Source organism: Leucoraja erinacea, chromosome 38, assembly GCF_028641065.1.
Source record: "Leucoraja erinacea ecotype New England chromosome 38, Leri_hhj_1, whole genome shotgun sequence".
Lineage (NCBI taxonomy): Eukaryota > Metazoa > Chordata > Chondrichthyes > Rajiformes > Rajidae > Leucoraja > Leucoraja erinaceus.
Genome location: NC_073414.1, coordinates 8773600 through 8793134, shown reverse-complemented (window position 1 = coordinate 8793134; position 19535 = coordinate 8773600). Strand labels below are relative to the sequence as shown.

General features: G+C 49.5%; 1 protein-coding gene across 1 annotated transcript in view; it reads left to right on the top strand.

Annotated features, from left to right (window-relative positions):
* Positions 1-18632, top strand: part of LOC129714262 (cytochrome P450 2C42-like) — a 32726-nt gene extending 14094 nt beyond the window's left edge. Inside the window, exons 2-9 of the mRNA XM_055663812.1 lie at positions 1051-1213; positions 2117-2266; positions 6091-6251; positions 9375-9551; positions 11919-12060; positions 13424-13611; positions 13800-13941; positions 16961-18632. Of these exons, the coding sequence (XP_055519787.1) occupies positions 1051-1213; positions 2117-2266; positions 6091-6251; positions 9375-9551; positions 11919-12060; positions 13424-13611; positions 13800-13941; positions 16961-17157 (1320 nt within the window). The 3' untranslated portion in view covers positions 17158-18632. The remainder of the gene's footprint in view (positions 1-1050; positions 1214-2116; positions 2267-6090; positions 6252-9374; positions 9552-11918; positions 12061-13423; positions 13612-13799; positions 13942-16960) is intronic.
* Positions 18633-19535: the final 903 nt, after the last annotated feature.

Below are 19535 nucleotides of genomic sequence, written 5' to 3'. Positions count from 1 at the left end.
GCTCTCTCTTGAAAGTATCCAGAGAATCTGAGGCAGAGAATTCCACACTCGCCACTCTCTGGGTGAAAAGGTGTTTCCTCGTCTCCGTTCTAAATGGCTTACCCCTTATTCTTAAACTGTGTGTGGCCCCTGGTTCTGGACTCCCCCAACATCGGGAACATGTTTCCTGCCTCTAGCGTGTCCAAACCCTTAATAATCTTATATGTTTCAATAAGATAATCTGTCCGCAGACTGGTTAGCACGTAATAAAAGCTTTTCACTGTACCTCGATACACATGACAATAAACTAAACCAAACTAAGATTCGGACGGAGGGAAATGATTGAATGGCAGAGCAGATGCAATGGGCTGAATGGCCTAATCCTGCTCCTAGATCTTAAGTCTGTCTTATAGATTCCAGAGCGGCCAGTGTGTTTTGGATTCCCACCTTAGCCGTGTAGAAGGGATCACTCAGTTCTGAAGAAGGGTCATGGCCCGAAACGTCACCCATTCCTTCTCTCCAGAGATGCTGCCTGTCCCGCTGAGTTACTCCAGCGTTTTATGTTGACCTTCAGTGTAATCAGCACATGTGCAGTTCCTTCCAACACATACGGTTTTAGCTTTTAGTTTTAGAGATGCAGAATGGAAACAGGCCCTTTGGCCCACCGAGCCTGTGCCGACCAGCGATTCCCGTACACTAACACTATCCTACACACACACTAGGGAGGATTTATAATCTTCACCACAGCCAATTAACCTACAAACCCTTTAGGTCTTTGGGGTTGGGGTTGGGGGGGGGAGTGGAGAACCTGGAGAAAATTGAGCACAGTGGGAGCGTGCAAACTCCGTACCGACAGCACCCGTAGTTAGGATCGAACCCGGGTCTCTGGAACTGTGAAGCAGCAACTCTACCGCTGCGCCAGTGTGCCCCCCGGGGTATTGAGGGAAGCAGGGCAGGCGTGTGTGCGGCGTGAGAGACTCTGAGGCGTTTTCCACTGGGTACAAACATGGCCGCCTGGTGCCTCCGCGGTTACCGTGACGACACTGACCTCCGGCCCTTTGTTCCCCGCAGCTCGGCAGGAAGTACGGCCCGGTGTTCACCATCTGGCTGGGCCCCAGGCCCGCCGTGGTGCTCTGCGGATACAAGGCCGTGAAGGAGGCTCTTGTCAACCAGGCAGACGATTTTGGTGCCCGGGGAACGGTCCCCTCGATCAGCAAGGTGACGAGAGGATACGGTAAGAACTTGGTCAAAGATGGCCCCGTGCCCCCTGACCCCTGACCCTAGCAACAGCAGGAAGTTACAAAAGGTGCTTTGGAAACGTGCGATCATGGGTTTCGTTTAGTCTCCCACGCTCCAAAAACGGACAGATTTGTAGGTTAATTGGCTCGGTATAATTGTAAATTGTCCCTAGTGTGTGTGTAGGACAGTGTAAGCTGGGATCGCTGGGCGGCACGGTCTCAGTGGGCCGAAGGGCCTGTTTCATCGCTGTATCTCTAAACAAAACGTAACGGAAACTAATTGGTGGAAGGTGAAGGAAAGGAGGGGAGAGAGATTAGAATTAGGAATCTAAAGGCCAAAACTTATAGGATTATGTGTTGTAGGACTGGTGGAGGTTAGGGGGGGAGAGAAGGGGAGGGGAGAAGGGGAGGGGAAAAGGGAATGGAGAAGGGAGAAGGAGGAAGGGGGAGGAGGAGGAGAGGGGGAGGGAAGGGAGAAGTGGGGGAGGAGAGAAGGGGAGGAAAAAGGGAGAAGGGAGAAGGGGAGAAGGGGGGAGGAGAGAGAGGGGGGGGGGAGGAGAGAAGGGGAGGGAGAGAGAAGGGGGAGGGAGGGGGGGAGAAGGGAGAAGGGGAGGGAGAAGGAGGAAGAGAGGGAGGGGAGGAGAGAAGAGAGAAGGAAGAAGGGGAGGAGGGGAGGAGAGAAGGAAAGTGTGAAGTTGAGTGGAATGGATGGAAGGGGAAGAAGGAGGGGGGTAGGGAGGAGGCATGAGGGGGAAGATGTGGGGAATGGAGGGGTGGAAGGGGGGGGGAGGGGAGGGGAGGGGGAGGGGGGGGGACTGGAGATGGCGAGGGGGGAGAGGGGGGAGGGGAAGGGAGGGAGTTGAGGGGAATCACGCTGAATCACGTGCGCTGTGGTGCAGGGATCGCCAGCAGTAACGGCCCGCGGTCCCGCCAGCTGCGCAGCTTCGCCATCACCGCCCTCGGTCACCGCGGCAACGGCACGTCGACGCTGGAAGGGTTCGTGCAGCAGGAGGCGGAGACGCTGGTGGAAGCCTTCACAAAGACCCAAGGTCAGTTCCCTCTTCCGTCAATGCCAGTGCCTGTGCAGCACCTCATAAGGTCATAGGTTCGTGGAGTTCTAGAATTAGGCCATTCGGCCCATCAAGTCTACTCCACCATTCAATCACGGCTGATCTATCTCTCCCTCCTAACCCCATTCTCCCCATAACCCCTGACACCCGCACTAATCAAAAATCTGGCAAAGTCCGCCTTAAAAACATCCACTGACTTGGCCTCCACAGTGTTCTGTGGGAAAGAATTCCACAGATTCACCACCCTCTGACTAAAGAAATTCCACCTCATCTCCTTTCTAAAGGTACATCCTTTTATTCCAAGGCTGTGACCTCTGGTCCTAGACTCTCCCAATAGTGGGAACATCCTCTCCACACCCACTGTGGAAAGAAGCGTAGTGTAAGGTTATAAGTGATAGGGATAGAATTAGGCCATTCGGCCCATCAAGTCTACTCCACCATTCAATCGTGGCATTATAACCATATGATCAGCCATGATCGTATCTCGACCCTTGTGGTGCCCAACACATAATCTCCCCTAGAAGGGCCGACCATGGCCTACCATCCATATAAAAAATTACAGCACGGAACCACAGGCCATCTCGGCCCTACAAAAGAAGTCCATGCCCCTAACAAATTTTTTTTTTTTGAATCCCCTTAGTCCCGTCAACTCTGCCTGCACCCATCATACCATAACCCCCCATTAACCTTCTGCGCTCCATATGCCTATCCAATTTATTTTGTAAATGATAAAAATGAACATGCCTCCACCACTTCCACTGGGAGCTCATTCCACACCGCTACCACTCTCTGCGTAAAGAAGTTCCCCCTCATATTACCCCTAAACTTCTGTTCCTTAATTCTGAAGTCATGTCCTCTTGTTTGAATCTTCCCTGCACCTATTGTCTATTATCTATTGGGTAGGATAGGTTTTGAGGGCAAGTTGGGTTGAAGGGCCTGTTTCCACACTGTTATCACTGTATGACTCTATGCTGCCTGACCCGTTGAGTTACTCTGACACTTTGAGTATGTTTACGATGGCTGATCTGATTACTTCCTATCCATTGAGAGCCCTGCACTGATTCATTGTCGAGCTTTTAAAACAAAGGTTTCTGTGGTCAGAGTGTGTCATAGCTGGAATTGTGCGCAATGTTGCAATCCTATCCAACAATGACTAGGAAGCAGACCAACCCTTCAATAAGGTGGGGATGTTCCCTTAACACACCTTGGAGTCTGAACGATGTGAGCTAACAGTGACTGCAGTCAGCATCATAGAGGTAGATACACACACCTCCTCAGTCTGAACAAGAGTCTCGACCTGAAACGTCACCCATTCCTTCATCCAGAGATGCTGCCTGCCCCGCTGAGTTATGACCATGTAACCATATAACAATTACAGCATGGAAAACAGGCCATCTCGGCCCTTCAAGTCCATGCCGAACACTTATTCTCCCCTAGTCCATTCTTCCTGCACTCAGAACATAACCCTCCCGTCCATATACCTATCCAATTTATTTTTAAATGATAAAATCGAACCTGCCTCCACCACTTCAACTGGAAGCTCATTCCACACAGCTACCACTCTCTGAGTAAAGAAGTTCCCCCTCATGTTACCCCTAAACTTTTGTCCCTTAATTCTCAAGTCATGTCCTCTTGTTTGAATCTTCCCTACTCTCAATGGCAAAAGCTTATCCACATCAACTCTGTCTATCCCTCTCATCCAGCATTTTGTGTCTAGCTCCAGATACACACTGTGTGCGTAGACATGCAGATACAGCCATAGACAGGCCCTTCGGCCCACTGAGTCCGTGCCGACCAGTGATCCCCGCACGCTAACACTACCCTACACACACTAGGGACAATTTACACATTTACACCAAGCCAATTAACCTGCAAATCTGTACGTCTTTGTAGTGTGGGAGGAAACCAAAGAAATCGGAGTAAAACCCACGCAGGTCACGGGGAGGGCGTGCAAACTCCGTACAGACAGCACCCGTAGTCGGATGGAACCCGGGTCTCCGGCGCTGTGAGGCAGCAACTCTACCGCTGCGCCACCGAGCCGCTATTGTAACCCCACTATTTACAAAGGAAGGTTGAGGGAAAACAGGGAACGACTAACTGGTTCAGGATTAGTAGCAGGGAGAATGTCGGAGCTGTTGTAAACAATGAGTTGACAGGACACTTAGAAAATATCAACAGGATGAGACAAAGTCAACATGGATTTATGAAAAGGAAATGGTGTCTAACAAGCCTGCAAGATGTAACTGGTAGACTAGCAAACATCATAGAAACATAGAAATTAGGTGCAGGAGTAGGCCATTCGGCCCTTCGAGCCTGCACCGCCATTCAATATGATCATGGCTGATCATGCCAGTGGCTGTTGTGCATTTGAATTTTCAGGTCACGTGGAAAGGGGCCCTTAGGCCCAACTATCCCATGGTGACCAACATGTCCTATCTACACTAGTCCCACCTGCATGCGTTTGGTCCAAATGCCACTAAACCCATGTACCTAAATGTTTCTTAAACGTTGCGTTAGTCCCTGTCTCCACTGCCTTCTCCGGCAGCTCGTTCCATACACCCACCACCCTCTGTGTACAATAGTTACCCCTCAGGGTCCTAAACCTTTCTCCCCTCACCTTAAACCTGTGTCCCCTGGTTCTGGTTTCCCCTACTCTGGGCAAGAGACTCTGTGCGTCTACGTATTGAGGAGACAACAATAATAGTCTGAAGAAGGGTCTCGACCCGAAACGTCACCTATTTCCTTTGCTCCATAGATGCTGCCTCACCCACTGAGTTTCTCCAGCATTTTTGTCTACCTTCGATTTTTCCAGCATCTGCAGTTCCTTCTTAAACAATTACCCGATCTGTTCTTCTCTTGACCATGTACACCTCTACAAGATTATCCCTCATCCTTCTGCCTCCAAGGAATAAAGTCCTAGGCTGCTCAATCGCTCCTGATGGATCAGGCCCTTCAGTCCTGGCAACATCCTTGTAAATCTCCTCTTTATCTTTTCCAGCTTAGTATAACAGGGGGGATCTTATAGAACAGGGGGGATCTTATAGAAACATATACAATTATAAAAGGACTGGACAAGCTAGATGCAGGAAAACTGTTGCCAATGTTGGGCGAGTCCAGAACCAGGGGCCACAGTCTAAGAATAAAGGGGTAGGCCATTTAAGACTGAGGTGAGAAAAAACCTTTTCACCCAGAGAGTTGTGAATTTGTGGAATTCCCTGCCACAGAGGGCAGTGGAGGCCAAAGTCACTGGATAGATTTAAGAGAGAGTTAGATAGAGCTCTAGGGCCTAGTGGAATCAAGGGATATGGGGAGAAGGCAGGCACGGGTTATTGATTGGGGACGATCAGCCATGATCACAATGAATGGCGGTGCAGGCTCGAAGGGCTGAATGGCCTCCTCCTGCACCTATTTTCTATGTTTCTATGGTGACCAAAACTGAACGCAAGACTCCAAATGTGGACTCACCAATGTTTTACACAACCTCCATGTCACTGAAAAGATTTAAGAAGGCATCAAGGAGCAGGAATTCAGTTCAGTTTATTGTCACGTGTACCGAGGTACAGTGAAAAGCTTTTGTTGCGTGCTAACCAGTCAGCAGAAAGACAACACATGATTACAATCGAGCCGTTCACAGTGTACAGATACATGATAAGGGAATAATGTTTAGTGCAAGGTAAAGCCAGCAAAGTCCGATCAAGGATAGTCTGAGGGTTTTAAGAAGATTATAGTTAAAATAAGAAATATTGCTCCACCGTTTCCTCAGTTAACCAGTCTCAGCGTCTTCCGTTTCCTTCCCTCCCCAGAGTTGCCCTTTGACCCCACCTTCCGGCTCACGTGTGCCACGGCCAACATCATGTGCGCCGTGGTCTTTGGCTGCCGCTTTGACCACACGGACCCCAAGCTGCTGGCTCTACTCCACATGATGGATGAAAACATGAAGGTCATCAGTAGCCCTTGGGGGCAGGTGAGTCCGCGAGTCAAGAGCGTTGTATTGTCATGTCTCGTGTGCCCCCACCTCCACCACGATCAGTCCTGACTCAAAGATGTCCTGACTCAAAACGTCACCTATCCCTGTTCTCCAGATTTTGTTTGGTTGAGATCCAGCGCAGAAACAGGCCCTTCGGCCCACCAAGTGTGCGTGCCGACAAGATCCAGCGCAGAATTTCACTGACCAGGTCAGTCATACAATTAAAAGCAACAGATCACTCAAAAACACATTTTAACATGAACATCCACCACAGTGACTCCTCCACATTCCTCACTGTGATGGAAGGTGAAATAAAGTTCAAGTCCTTCCCTTAGTTCTTCCTCGGTCGTGGGCCTCGAGCCCCCGTTGACGGGACGATTTTGACTCCCGTAGCTGGCGGCGTTCAGGCCCTCCGCGTCGAGGCGTTCAGCTCCTGCATCGGGGGGGATGTCAGCTCCCCCGCGCCGGGCGATCCAACCTCGCGTCGGGGCTGGTCGAACCTTCCGCAACGTTGGAGCTCCCGACTCAGCCTCTCCCGAGACTGCAAGCCCTTGATGGTGAGTCCGCGGTGGGAGCGATCCCAGGCAAGGGATCCGCTCCGATGTTAAGTCTGCGCCCCGCGGTGGGGCTCACGACAGTCCGAGGAGGCTTCCAGCTCCATCGATGGTAGGCTGCAGAGCCCGGAGAATGTGATCCGAAAATTGATCACATCTCCGGGAAGGTAGGAACTTGAAAAAAAGTTTCCCCCGATCCCCTCCCCCCCCTCCCCCACACAAAACAAACCGAAGAACATTAAAACAAAACTTTTATCAAACTAAAAAATAACAAAAAGAGTGAAAAGACGAACTGACTGCTGGCAGGGCATCCATCTCCCCGGCGCCCCTGGTGGTTCCAATTGTCCACTCGGGACAGTTTACAGTCAGACCGAGCCAATTAGCCTACAAACCGGTTCGTCTGTGGGAGGAATCCGGAGATCCCGGAAAAAAAACCCACGCAGGTCACGGGGAGAACGTACAGACAAGCACCCGTAGTCAGGATTGAACCCGGGTCTCCAGCGCTGTAAGGCAGCAACTCTACCGCTGCGCCATCGTGCCGCCCCTATCTTACACTCTCTTGTGAGGAGATGTCAGAACAGAGGCCTGGCCAAGTAAAGTGGGGAGATTTTTTCCCCAAGGGGAAAACCAGTGAATCAGATGGTTTTCGTGATAATCCTGGAGGTTCCAGGTCATCGGGTTGGGATTTGGAAATCCGGTTGCGTCATGCCATTCCGTTTAGGTAATTAAAATCTGGCTTTACTGGAAAGTAAACAACATAATGCAATCTGTTCTCAGTAGCGTCGGGATCATTTGAATAGTTTGACTGGCCACAATGGTGTTGTAATTCCCTGTGAAACCTTACCTTCAAGGAACTTGTGTACCTTTTCCAGGAAGTAATATTATCATTCATATAACCCTGTCATGATGGGTTGGGGGAGAACAATGAAGGAACTGGCATGGGGGGGGGGGGATCAAAGGGGAACTTTGCGTAACAGGAAGTAAAGGGAAATTACTTTGTAACGTTGCCGCTGCCCTTTATGTGGCAACTATTGGCAAACCTTGGGGACGCGAGCAAAGAATTTTACTGTGACTTGTCACATGTGAAAATAAAGTATTCCATTCCATTAAACCAGGGGGGTCGGCAACCAGCGGCCCACGGGCCGAATCCGGCCCCTAACCCAAAATCATCCGGCCCGCAGGCGTTTTATTTTTCAATTAGTTTTCGCGACCTGGGCGCTACAGCCAGTCCCGGGGCAGGCGAGAGACCCTAGAACTGCAGAAAACACCTGCAAAACACTTTTACAAAAGCACAATCGTCCATGAGAAAGGATCTCATGAATAAACCTGGAGACCATAGTGGGGGAGGAAGCTCTGTGCTGAGACCACGGGGGTGCATGCTGGCACCATAGGGGAGCTGCGTGCTGAGACCACGGGGAAGCTCTTTGCTGAGACCACGGGGGTGCATGCTGGCACCATAGGGGAGCTGCGTGCTGAGACCATGGAGAAGCTCTTTGCTGAGACCACGGGAAGCTCCGTGCTGAGACCACGGGGAAGCTCCGTGCTCAGACCACGGGGAAACTCCGTGCTGAGACCACGGGGAAGCTCCGTGCTCAGACCACGGGAAGCTCCCTGCTGAGACCATGGAGAAGCTCCGTGCTGAGACCACGGGGGTGCTCCGTGCTGAGACCATGGAGAAGCTCCATGCTGAGACCACGGGGGTGCGTGCTGACACCACGGAGAAGCTCCGTGCTGAGACCACGGGGGTGCTCCGTGCTGAGACCACGGGGTGGTCTGTGGAGGGAAATTGAAAAACACGTGAAAACTAATGGGAAAAACAACACCAAGTGTCACACTATGGCAATGGATGTGGCCCGCCATCTGCTCACAGACATGGGTCCTGGCCCCTCTGCAGAACAAGGTTGCCGACCCCTGTTTTAAACACTCCAGGGACAATTGGATTTTGGCTTAGCTTAGGTTTTTTTTTAGTTTAGAGATACATTACGGAAACGGGCTCGCCGATTCCACACCGACCAGCGATCCCCGCACGCTAACACCATCCTACACACACTAGGGACAATTTTACATTGATACCAAGCCAATTAACCTACAAACCTGTACGTCTTTGGAGTGTGGGAGGAAACCGAAGATCTCGGACAAAACCCACGGGGAAAAAGTACAAACTCCGCACAGACAGCACCCGTAGTCGGGATCGAACCAGGGTCTATGGCGCTGTGAGGCAGCAACTCTACCGCTGCACCGCACACAGATAGAACAATGAAATCCTTACTTGCTGCAACACAACAGAATATGTAGACATAGTACTCTGTAAACAATATGATAAACAAGAGGAATACGTCCTGAGTATATATGGGGCCGTGGTAGAGCTACTACAGGTTCGTAGCTTAATTGGCTTGATAAAATTGTAAATTGTCCAAAACCTCCGGTGACCTCATGGAAACCTTGGGTGGTGGGCAAGGGCACCAGAGGTTGCTGTTTAGATCTCCTAAGTGGGACAGGGGCTTAATAACTGTCTTGCAGCAGCACCTTGTGTCTCCATTAACCACTTGCCATCTCCTCTCTCCAGCTCTACGATCTGCTCCCAAACCTCCTGGACTGCCTCCCAGGTCCGCACAACAGGCTCTTCGAAAATGCGAATAAAATAAAGAGCTTCCTGAGAGAAATGATCCAACTGCACAAGGACACGCATAGGGAGGGCACGCCACGCGACTTCATCGAGAGTTTCCTCGCCAAGATGGAGGAGGTGAGTGAAGAACCAGGCTGTCCTTACAGCAACTTGAGCGCGGCAGTCCTGAGCCACTATCTACCTCATTAGATGGCTCAATAGACAATAGGTGCAGGAGTAGGCCATTCGGCCCTCCGAGCCTGCACTCGAAGTAGGTAACTAAAAAAACCCTTTGCTCCCCCTTCGTACCCCACCTCTCCGGCTTTCCTCCAGATAGCTCCCCATATCCCTTGAGCTAGATAGGGCTCTTAAAAACAGCCCATAATGTTTGTGCCGAACATGATAGCAGAGACTTGCGAGTGTGGAATTCTCTGCCTCAGAGGGTGGTGAAGGCCGGTTCTCTGGATACTTTCAAGAGAGAGCTAGATAGGGCTCTTAAAGATAGCAGAGTCAGGGGATATGGGGAGAAGGCAGGAACGGGGTACTGATTGGAGATGATCAGCCATGATCATATTGAATGGCGGTGTTGGCTCGAAGGGCTGAATGGCCTACTCCTGCACCTATTGTCTATTGATTCTGTTAGCCCTAAGAGCTTATAACTCTCTCTTAAAAAATCCAGTGATGAATTGGCCTCCACTGCCTTCCATGGCAGAGAATTCCACAGATTCACAACTCTCTGGGTGAAAATGTTTGTCCTCATCTCAGTCCTAAATGGCTGACCCCTTATTCTTAAACTGTGACCCCTGGCTCTGGACTCCCCCAACATGGGGAACATTTTTCCTGCATCTAGCCTGTCTAATCTTTTAAGAATTTTATGTTTCTATAAGATCCCTTCTAATCCTTCTAAATTCCAGTGAATATAATTCCAATCGATGCATTCTCTCATCATGTGACAGTCCCGCCATCCCGGGAATTAACCTGGTAAACCTACGCTGCACTCCTTCAATAGCAATAATGTCCTTCCTCAAATTAGGAGAACAAAATTGCACACAATTACAAAATACAAAAACTTACAAAATTCTTAAGGGGTTGGACAGGCCGCCCCTATCTTACACTCTCTTGTGAGGAGATGTCAGAACAGAGGCCTGGCCAAGTAAAGTGGGGACATTTTTTTTCCCAAGGGGAAAACCAGTGAATCAGATGGTTTTCGTGATAATCCTGGAGGTTCCAGGTCATCGGGTTGGGATTTGGAAATCCGGTTGCGTCATGCTATTCCGTTTAGGTAATTAAAATCTGGCTTTACTGGAAAGTAAACAACATAATGCAATCTCTTCTCAGTAGCGTTGGGATCATTTGAATAGTTTGACTGGCCACAATGGTGTTGTAATTCCCTGTGAAACCTTACCTTCAAGGAACTTGTGTACCTTTTCCAGGAAGTAATATTATCATTACTATAACCCTGTCATGATGGGTTGGGGGAGAACAATGAAGGAACTGGCATTGGGGGGGGGGGGGGGGGGGGGGGGGGGGTGGAGGGGGGGGGGGGGGATCAAAGGGGAACTTTGCGTAACAGGAAGTAAAGGGAAATTACTTTGTAACGTTGCCGCTGCCCTTTATGTGGCAACTATTGGCAAACCTTGGGGACGCGAGCAAAGAATTTTACTGTGACTTGTCACATGTGAAAATAAAGTATCCCATTCCATTAAACCAGGGGGGTCGGCAACCAGCCCAAATCCGAAAACCGAATCTGTCTAATCTTTTAAGAATTTTATGTTTCTATAAGATCCCTTCTAATCCTTCTAAATTCCAGTGAATATAATTCCAATCGATGCATTCTCTCATCATGTGACAGTCCCGCCATCCCGGGAATTAACCTGGTAAACCTACGCTGCACTCCTTCAATAGCAATAATGTCCTTCCTCAAATTAGGAGAACAAAATTGCACACAATTACAAAATACAAAAACTTACAAAATTCTTAAGGGGTTGGACAGGCTAGATGCAGGAAGATTGTTCCCGATGTTAGGGAAGTCCAGGACAAGGGGTCACAGCTTAAGGATAAGGGGGAAATCCTTTACAACCGAGATGAGAAGAACTTTTTTCACACAGAGAGTGGTGAATCTCTGGAACTCTCTGCCACAGAGGTTAGTTGAGGCCAGTTCATTGGCTATATTTAAGAGGGAGTTAGATGTGGCCCTTGTGGCTAAAGGGATCAGGGGGTATGGAGAGAAGGCAGGTACGGGATACTGAGTTGAATGGCGGTGCAGGCTCAAAGGGCCGAATGGCCTACTCCTGCACCTAATTTCTATGTTTCTATGTTTCTACAATACTCCAGGTGTGGTCTCACCAGGGCCAGCCTTTCACTGAACCTTGGTACATGTGGCAGTAAAGTAAACTGAATCACAACTCTCTGGGTGAACAAGTTTCTCCTCATCTCAGTCCTAAACGACCGACCCCATATTCTCAAACTGTGTGACCCCTGGATTTATGTTTTTCTTTTTCTCAGGAGGAAAGTAACCCGAGATCGGAGTTCAACGATGAGAATCTTCTCCTGTCCACGTTTAACATCTTTCTTGCCGGGACTGACACCACGGGCTCCACCATGCGCTGGGGGCTCCTGCTCTTTCTCAAATACCCAGAGGTGCAGGGTGAGTGCACACACAGGAGCCCAGCAATTAACCATATAACCATATAAACCATATAACAATTACAGCACGGAAACAGGCCATCTCGACCCTTCTAGTCCGTGCCGAACACATAATCTCCCCCAGTCCCATATACCTGCGCTCAGACCATAACCCTCCATTCCCTTCCCATCCATATAACTATCCAATTTATTTTTAAATTATAAAAACGAACCTGCCTCCACCACTTCCACTGGAAGCTCATTCCACACAGCTACCACTCCCTGAGTAAAGAAGTTCCCCCTCATGTTACCCCTAAACTTCTGTCCCTTAATTCTCAAGTCATGTCCCCTTGTTTGAATCTTCCCTACTCTCAGTGGGAAAAGCTTTTCCATGTCAACTCTGTCTATCCCTCTCATCATTTTAAAAACCTCTATCAAGTCCCCCCTTAACCTTCTGCGCTCCAAAGAATAAAGCCCTAACTTGTTCAACCTTTCTCTGTAACTGTAATTGTAATTCCCGCACATTATCCCGGCCTTCCTTCGCCCTCATCCCTGGGGTCTGCATTCCCTGGGATTATCCCGCGGGTGGATCAGGGCTTGGACACGCTAGAGGCAGGAAACATGTTCCCGATGTTGGGGGAGTCCAAAACCAGGGGCCACACAGTTTAAGAATAAGGAGTAAGCCATTTAAAACGGAGACGAGGAAACACTTTTTCTCACAGAAAGTGGCGAGTCTGTGGCAGTGGCGAACTGGGTCTAAAAATATTGGTTGCCAGGAGACAAAGGGGGCCCACTTCATCAGGGACCCACTTGCCATCGGGCAAGCTGACCTCCTGGTCAGTCCGCCACTGGTCTGTGGAATTCTCTGCCTCAGAGGGCGGTGGAGGCCGGTTCTCTGGATGCTTTCAAGAGAGAGGTAGATAGGGCTCTTAAAATAGCGGAGTCAGGGGATATGGGGAGAAGGCAGGAACGGGGTACTGATTGGGGATGATCAGCCATGATCACATTGAATGGCGGTGCTGGCTCGAAGGGCCGAATGGCCTACATCAGCACCTATTGTCTACCATTGTCTACCACAAGTAAAGTCCCGTTCTCACCCAGCCCACAGCTAACAAGTTCAAATGTATTTGTCACATGCACCATTTTCTTTTAAATATCAAAATATTTATTCAATTATTAAAAAATAATATTGCACTCCAATAAAACAAGCCAGAACCCACCACCATAATACAGTACAAACATATATCCATAATAAACTACTAAAGAACTATGTTACATAGAAACATAGACAATAGGTGCAGGAGTAGGTCATTCGGCCCTTCGAGCCTGCACCGCCATTCAATATGATCATGGCTGATCATCCATGGACAATTGTGCTTTTGCAGAAAAGATACAAAGTGAGATTGATCGGGAAATCGGGATGGATCGCACACCGTGCATGGGAGACCGGGAGAAGATGCCGTACACCAATGCCGCCATCCATGAGATCCAGCGATACGCCAACATCATCCCTCTCAACCTCCCCCACACCGTCACCAGAGACACAGAGTTCCGGGGATTCCTGATCCCAAAGGTAACGCTTAGATGGTCTTCCTCTCCTTCTACCCTTATAGAGTGGGTAGCCTCTATGGTCGCGCTTGCCGCATGCAGTCGCACGCTGGTGGGACAGGCCCTTCAGGGAGATGATGTTAAGGCAACTGGTGCATCATTGCCAATTATTATCTAACCAACACCTCTCAACTTTGTGCCTTTACCTTTCAGGGAATGCTTGTGATTCCACTGCTGTCTTCTGTTTTGTACGATCCCAGTTGCTGGGAGACTCCAGAATCGTTCAACGTCCACCATTTTCTGGATGAGAGGGGTCAGCTGAAGCACAAGGATGCCTTCCTGCCATTTTCAACAGGTTTGGCCAATACCCATTTCTTGCATGTACAGCGTATCCCATTTGTTTGCAAAATTCGGCGAAACGGTGGCGCAGCGTTATGGTCACTGCCTCGCCGCGCCAGAGACCCAGGGTTTGATCCCGACTACGGGTGCTGTCTGTACGGAGTCTGCACGTTCTCCCCGTGACCCACGTGGGTTTTTTCCTCCCACACTCCACAGGAAACACTTGCTCACAAAGAGATTTGCGAGTCTGTGGAATTCTCTGCAAAAACACAATTGTCCATGGATGATCAGCCATGATCATATTGAATGGCGGTGCAGGCTCGAAGGGCCGAATGGCCTACTCCTGCACCTATTGTCTATGTTTCTATGTAACATAGTTCTTTAGTAGGGCGGTGGAGGCCGGTTCTCTGATGCTTTCAAGAGAGAGCTAGATAGGGCTCTTAAAGATAGCGAAGTCAGGGGATATGGGGAGAAGGCAGGAACGGGGTACTGATTGGGGATGATCAGCCATGATCACATTGAATGGCCTTTTCCTTCGCTCCATAGATGCTGCCACACCCGCTGAGTTTCTCCAGCATTTTTGTCTACCCTGTTCAACACTCCTCACCCTCGCTCCCTCACCTTCCCTAATTACTCTCTATCCATTCCTCATTCTCACTCCCTCCCCTCCAGCCCCCTTCCTCTCCCATCTTTCCCCCTTAATCCCGTTCCACTGCCTTTGTTGATGGTGTCAGCAACAGGAGTTGGTGCTGGGAACCTGTTCATCTCTAATCCTGGGCGTTGATGCCTCGTTCATGCCTCAGGGAGTGTCGTTCTGCCTTTTAGTTTAGTTTAGTTTAGTTTAGAGATACAGAGCTCACCCTGTCTGCCCCGACCAGCGATCCCTGCACACTAATGGGCCTGTTCCACTTAGGTGATTTTATTGATGATTAAAGGCGACTGCCGCCAAATTTTCAACACATTATTGCCATAGAGGGAGTGCAGAGAAGGTTCACCAGACTGATTCCTGGGATGTCAGGACTGTCTTATGAAGAAAGACTGAATAGACTTGGTTTATACTCTCTAGAATTTAGGAGATTGAGAGGGGATCTTATAGAAACTTACAAAATTCTTAAGGGGTTGGACAGGCTAGATGCAGGAAGATTGCTCCCGATGTTGGGGAAGTCCAGAACAAGGAGTCACAGTTTAAGGATAAGGGGGAAATCCTTTAAAACCGAGATGAGAAGAACTTTTTTCACACAGAGAGTGGTGAATCTCTGGAACTCTCTGTCACAGAAGGTAGTTGAGGCCAGTTCATTGGCTATATTTAAGAGGGAGTTAGATGTGGCCCTTGTGGCTAAGGGGATCAGAGGGTAAGGGGAGAAGGCAGGTACAGGATACTGAGTTGGATAATCAGCCATGATCATATTGAATGGCGGTGCAGGCTCGAAGGGCCGAATGGCCTACTCCTGCACCTAATTTCTATGTTTCTATGTTTCTATGTTGCGAATTTTTGTTGTCGCCGGGTGTCGTAGTTGTTGTCGTAGGTGAATTCCATTAAAACTAGTCCCTGGCAGTCGCCTAAACAGTCGCCCATGTTGGACAGGCTCTTAACACTATCCCACGCACACCAGGGACAATTTACATTTACACCAAACCAATTAACCTACAAACCTGCGCGTCTTTGGAGTGCGGGAGGAAACCGAAGATCTCGGAGAAAACCCACGCAGGTCACGGGGAGAACGTGCAAACTCCGTACAGACAGCACCTGTAGTCGGGATCGAACCCGTGTCTCTGGCGCCGCAATGCAGCAATTCTACCGCTGTGCCACCGTGCCGCATTGATGGTATATCTGCCTGCGCGGATGAGTTGTGGAGGGGAGGAGTGTGGTTTGAGATGCCCCTTGGTGGGTGACAAGCCTCGTGGGTGGGTGGGTGGATGTCGTCACTGGAATGAGCCCGGCCTTGGGGGCGGGTGGATGGGGGGGAGTGTCGACTGGCTCACTCCCTTCCTCCCCCATCGCGACTTTGCCCAAGGTTCTCACGCTGACGGTGGAGGCCGGTTCTCTGGATTCCTTCAAGAGAGAGCTGCAGATGCTGGAAAATCGAAGGTAGACAAAAATGCTGGAGAAACTCAGCGGGTGAGGCAGCATCTATGGAGCGAAGGAAATAGGCAACGCTGTGGTCTGAATAGTTTCAGCCCGAAACGTTGCCTATTTCATATTACTGTTTGGACATTACCACCCTGGAAGGGGAAGTTTCTGAAGATAGACACCAAATGCTGGAGGAACCTGTGCAGGAAGGAACTGCAGGTTCTGGTTTACACCGAAGACAGACACAAAATGCTGGAGTAACTCAGCGGGACAGGCAGCATCTCTGGAGAGAAGGAATGGTGAGGTTTTGGGTCGAGACCCTTCTTCAGACCCATTCCTTCTCTCCAGAGATGCTGCCTGTTCCGCTGAGTTACTCCAGCATTTGGTGTCTGTCTTCAGTGTAAACCAGCATCTGCAGTTCCTTCCAGCACAGAACAAGGCTCTGACTGCCAAGTCATCAAGTCAAGAGAGTTTATTGTCATGTGTCCCAGATAGGACAATGAAATCCTTGCTTTGCTTCAGCACAACAGAATATAGTAGGCATGAATACAGAACAGATCAGTGTGTCTATATACCATAGAATATATATATACACACCCATAAATAAACAGATAAAGTGCAATGGGTTGTTATAGTTCATAGTTTGTTTGAAGTTGTGTTTAATACTCTGATGGCTGTGGGGAGGAAGTTGGATGGTGTAGATTTCAGGCTCCTGTACCTTCTACCTGAAGGCAGCGGGGAGATGAGTGTGTGGCCAGGATGCTGTGGGTCCTTGATGATGCTGGCAGCCTTTTTGAGGCAGCGACTGTGATAGATCCCCTTGATGATGGGGAGGTCAGAGCCGATGATGTACTGGGCAGTGGTCACGACTTTTTGCAGCCTTTTCCGCTCCTGGACGCTCATGTTGCCGAACCAAGCCACTGTCTATCCTATCTAAGCCTATATACCTGTGTATGTTTTGCAGGGAACCGAATGTGTATCGGTGAGAAGGTGGCTGAGATGCAACTCTTCATCTTCCTAACCACCCTGCTACAGAAGTTCACCTTCAGGTCGCCGGTGGAACCCTCTGCCATTGACATCAGTCCCCTGTCGAGTGGGTTCTCCACGCTGCATCACCCCTACCAGCTCTACTGCATTCCCCGAAGGCCAGCCAGCGAGTGAAGTTGCCAAGACCGCCACACGCACACACACACACGATCCGCCAAGTGTTGGCGCGCTATAAGTAAAGGCAGGAAATGCCGGAAACCCAGATCAAGTCAGGCAGCATCTGCGGAGAGAGAATCGACGTCACTAGCTCACCGTGACGATTTTCATCAGACTAGGAAATTTTGAAAAACGGACAAATGGTGGAGAAGTGGGGGAATGACAGCACATCCCTTTAGGAAGGAGATGAGGAGGAATTTATTTAGCCAGAGGGTGGTGAATCTGTGGAATTCATTGCCACAGAAGCCTGTGGAGGCTAATTCAATGGATATTTTCAAGGCGGAGATTGACAGATTCTTGATTAGTACGGGTGTCAGGGGTTACGGGGAGAAGGCAGGAGAATTGGGGTTGAGAGGGAAAGATAGATCAGCCATGATTGAATAGATTTGATGGGCCGAATGGCCAAATTCTGCTCATATAACTAAAAAATACGTGAATTAAGACCATAAAACATAGGAGCAGATTTAGGCCATTCAGCCCATTGAGTCTGCTCTGCCATTCGATCTATTTTTCCTTCTCAAACCCATTCTCCTGCCTTCACACCATCACCTTTGACGCCCTTGATAATCAAGAACCTCTGCCTTAAAAGTGCCAATGTCTTGGTCTCCGCTGCCATCTGCGGCAATGAATTCCACAGATTTACCATTCTCCAGTTAAAGAAATTGCTTCTCATCTCCATTGTAAAGGTACGTCCTTTTATTCTGAAGGGAATATATGGCGGAGCATTCGAGCAAATACTGTAGACACTGCCTGGCATTCTCGGGATTCTCCTTTATGTCAGCAACTGTTACTTTGTCCATCCAACCTTTCCAATAATGTGTAGGAAGGAACTGCAGATGCTGGTTTGGACCGAAGATAGACACAAAATGCTGGAGTAACTCAGCGGGACAGGCAGCATCTCTGGAGAGAAGGAATGGGTGATGTTTCAGGTTAAGGATGTTTAGAAGGATGAGAGGGCATCTCATTGAAACAGATAAGATTGTTAAGGGTTTGGACACGCTAGAGGCAGGAAACATGTTCCCGATGTTGGGGGGGGTCCAGAACCAGGCAGTCGTTCCAGGTGCGACAAAGGTTCACCTGTATCTCCTCCAACCTCATCTACTGCATCCGCTGCTCTAGACGTCAGCTGATTTACATCGGGGAGACTAAGCGGAGGTTGGGCGATCGTTTCGCAGAACACCTCCGCTCAGTCCGCAATAACCTACCTGACCTCCCGGTGGCTCAGCACTTCAACTCCCCCTCCCATTCCCAATCCGACCTCTCTGTCCTGGGTCTCCTCCATTGCCAGAGTGAGCAACACCGGAAATTGGAGGAACAGCACCTCATATTCCGCCTGGGTTGCTTGCATCCGGTTGGCACGAACATTGAATTCTCCCAATTTTGCTAGCCCTTGCTGTCTCCTCCCCTTCCTTAACCCTCGAGCCGTCTCCTCCCATCCCCCCGCCCTCGGGCTCCTCCTCCTCCCTTTTTCCTTCCTTCTCCTCCTCACCCCCCATCAGTCTGAAGAAGGGTTTCGGCCCGAAACATCACCTTTCCTTCGCTCCATAGATGCTGCTGCACCCGCTGAGTTTCTCCAGCATTTCTGTGTACCTTCGATCTTCCAGCATCTGCAGTTTCTTCTTGAACACAACCCAGAACCGGGGGTCACAGTTTAAGAATAAAGAGTAAGCCATTTAGAACGGAGATGGGGAAACACTTTTTCTCACAGAGAGTGGGTAGTCTGTGGAATTCTCTGCCTCAGAGGGCGGTGGAGGCAGGTTCTCTGGATGCTTTCAAGAGAGAGCTAGATAGGGCTCTTTAAAATAGCGAAGTCCGGGGATATGGGGAGAAGGCAGGAACGGGGTACTGATTGGGGATGATCAGCCATGATCACATTGAATCGTGGTGCTGGCTCGAAGGGCCGAATGGCCTACTCCTGCACTTATTGTCTATTATCTATTCAGACTGATCCAGTCAGTTCAGTGTGAAAAGGGTCTCGACCCGAAATGTCTCCCATTCTTTCTCTGCAGAGATGCTGCCTGTCCCGCTGAGTTACTCCAGCATTTTGTCTTTCCAATAATGTTTTTGTCCCATTTTCTGTTCTGCATTTATTCACAGACAGATTAGTGAGAGTAAGGAGCATTTAAAAGAAAGGTTCTGAATGTCTACCCTATCGATGCCTCTGATTACTTTATATAATTCTATCAGGTCGACCCTCAACCACCGACGTTCCAGTGAAAACAATCCAAGATTGTCCAACCTCTCCGATCAGTCAATAAGCATCTGTATGCAAAGGGACACACAGTGCTGGAGTAACTCAGCGGGCAATGCAGCATCTCTGTAGAATAGGGATGGGT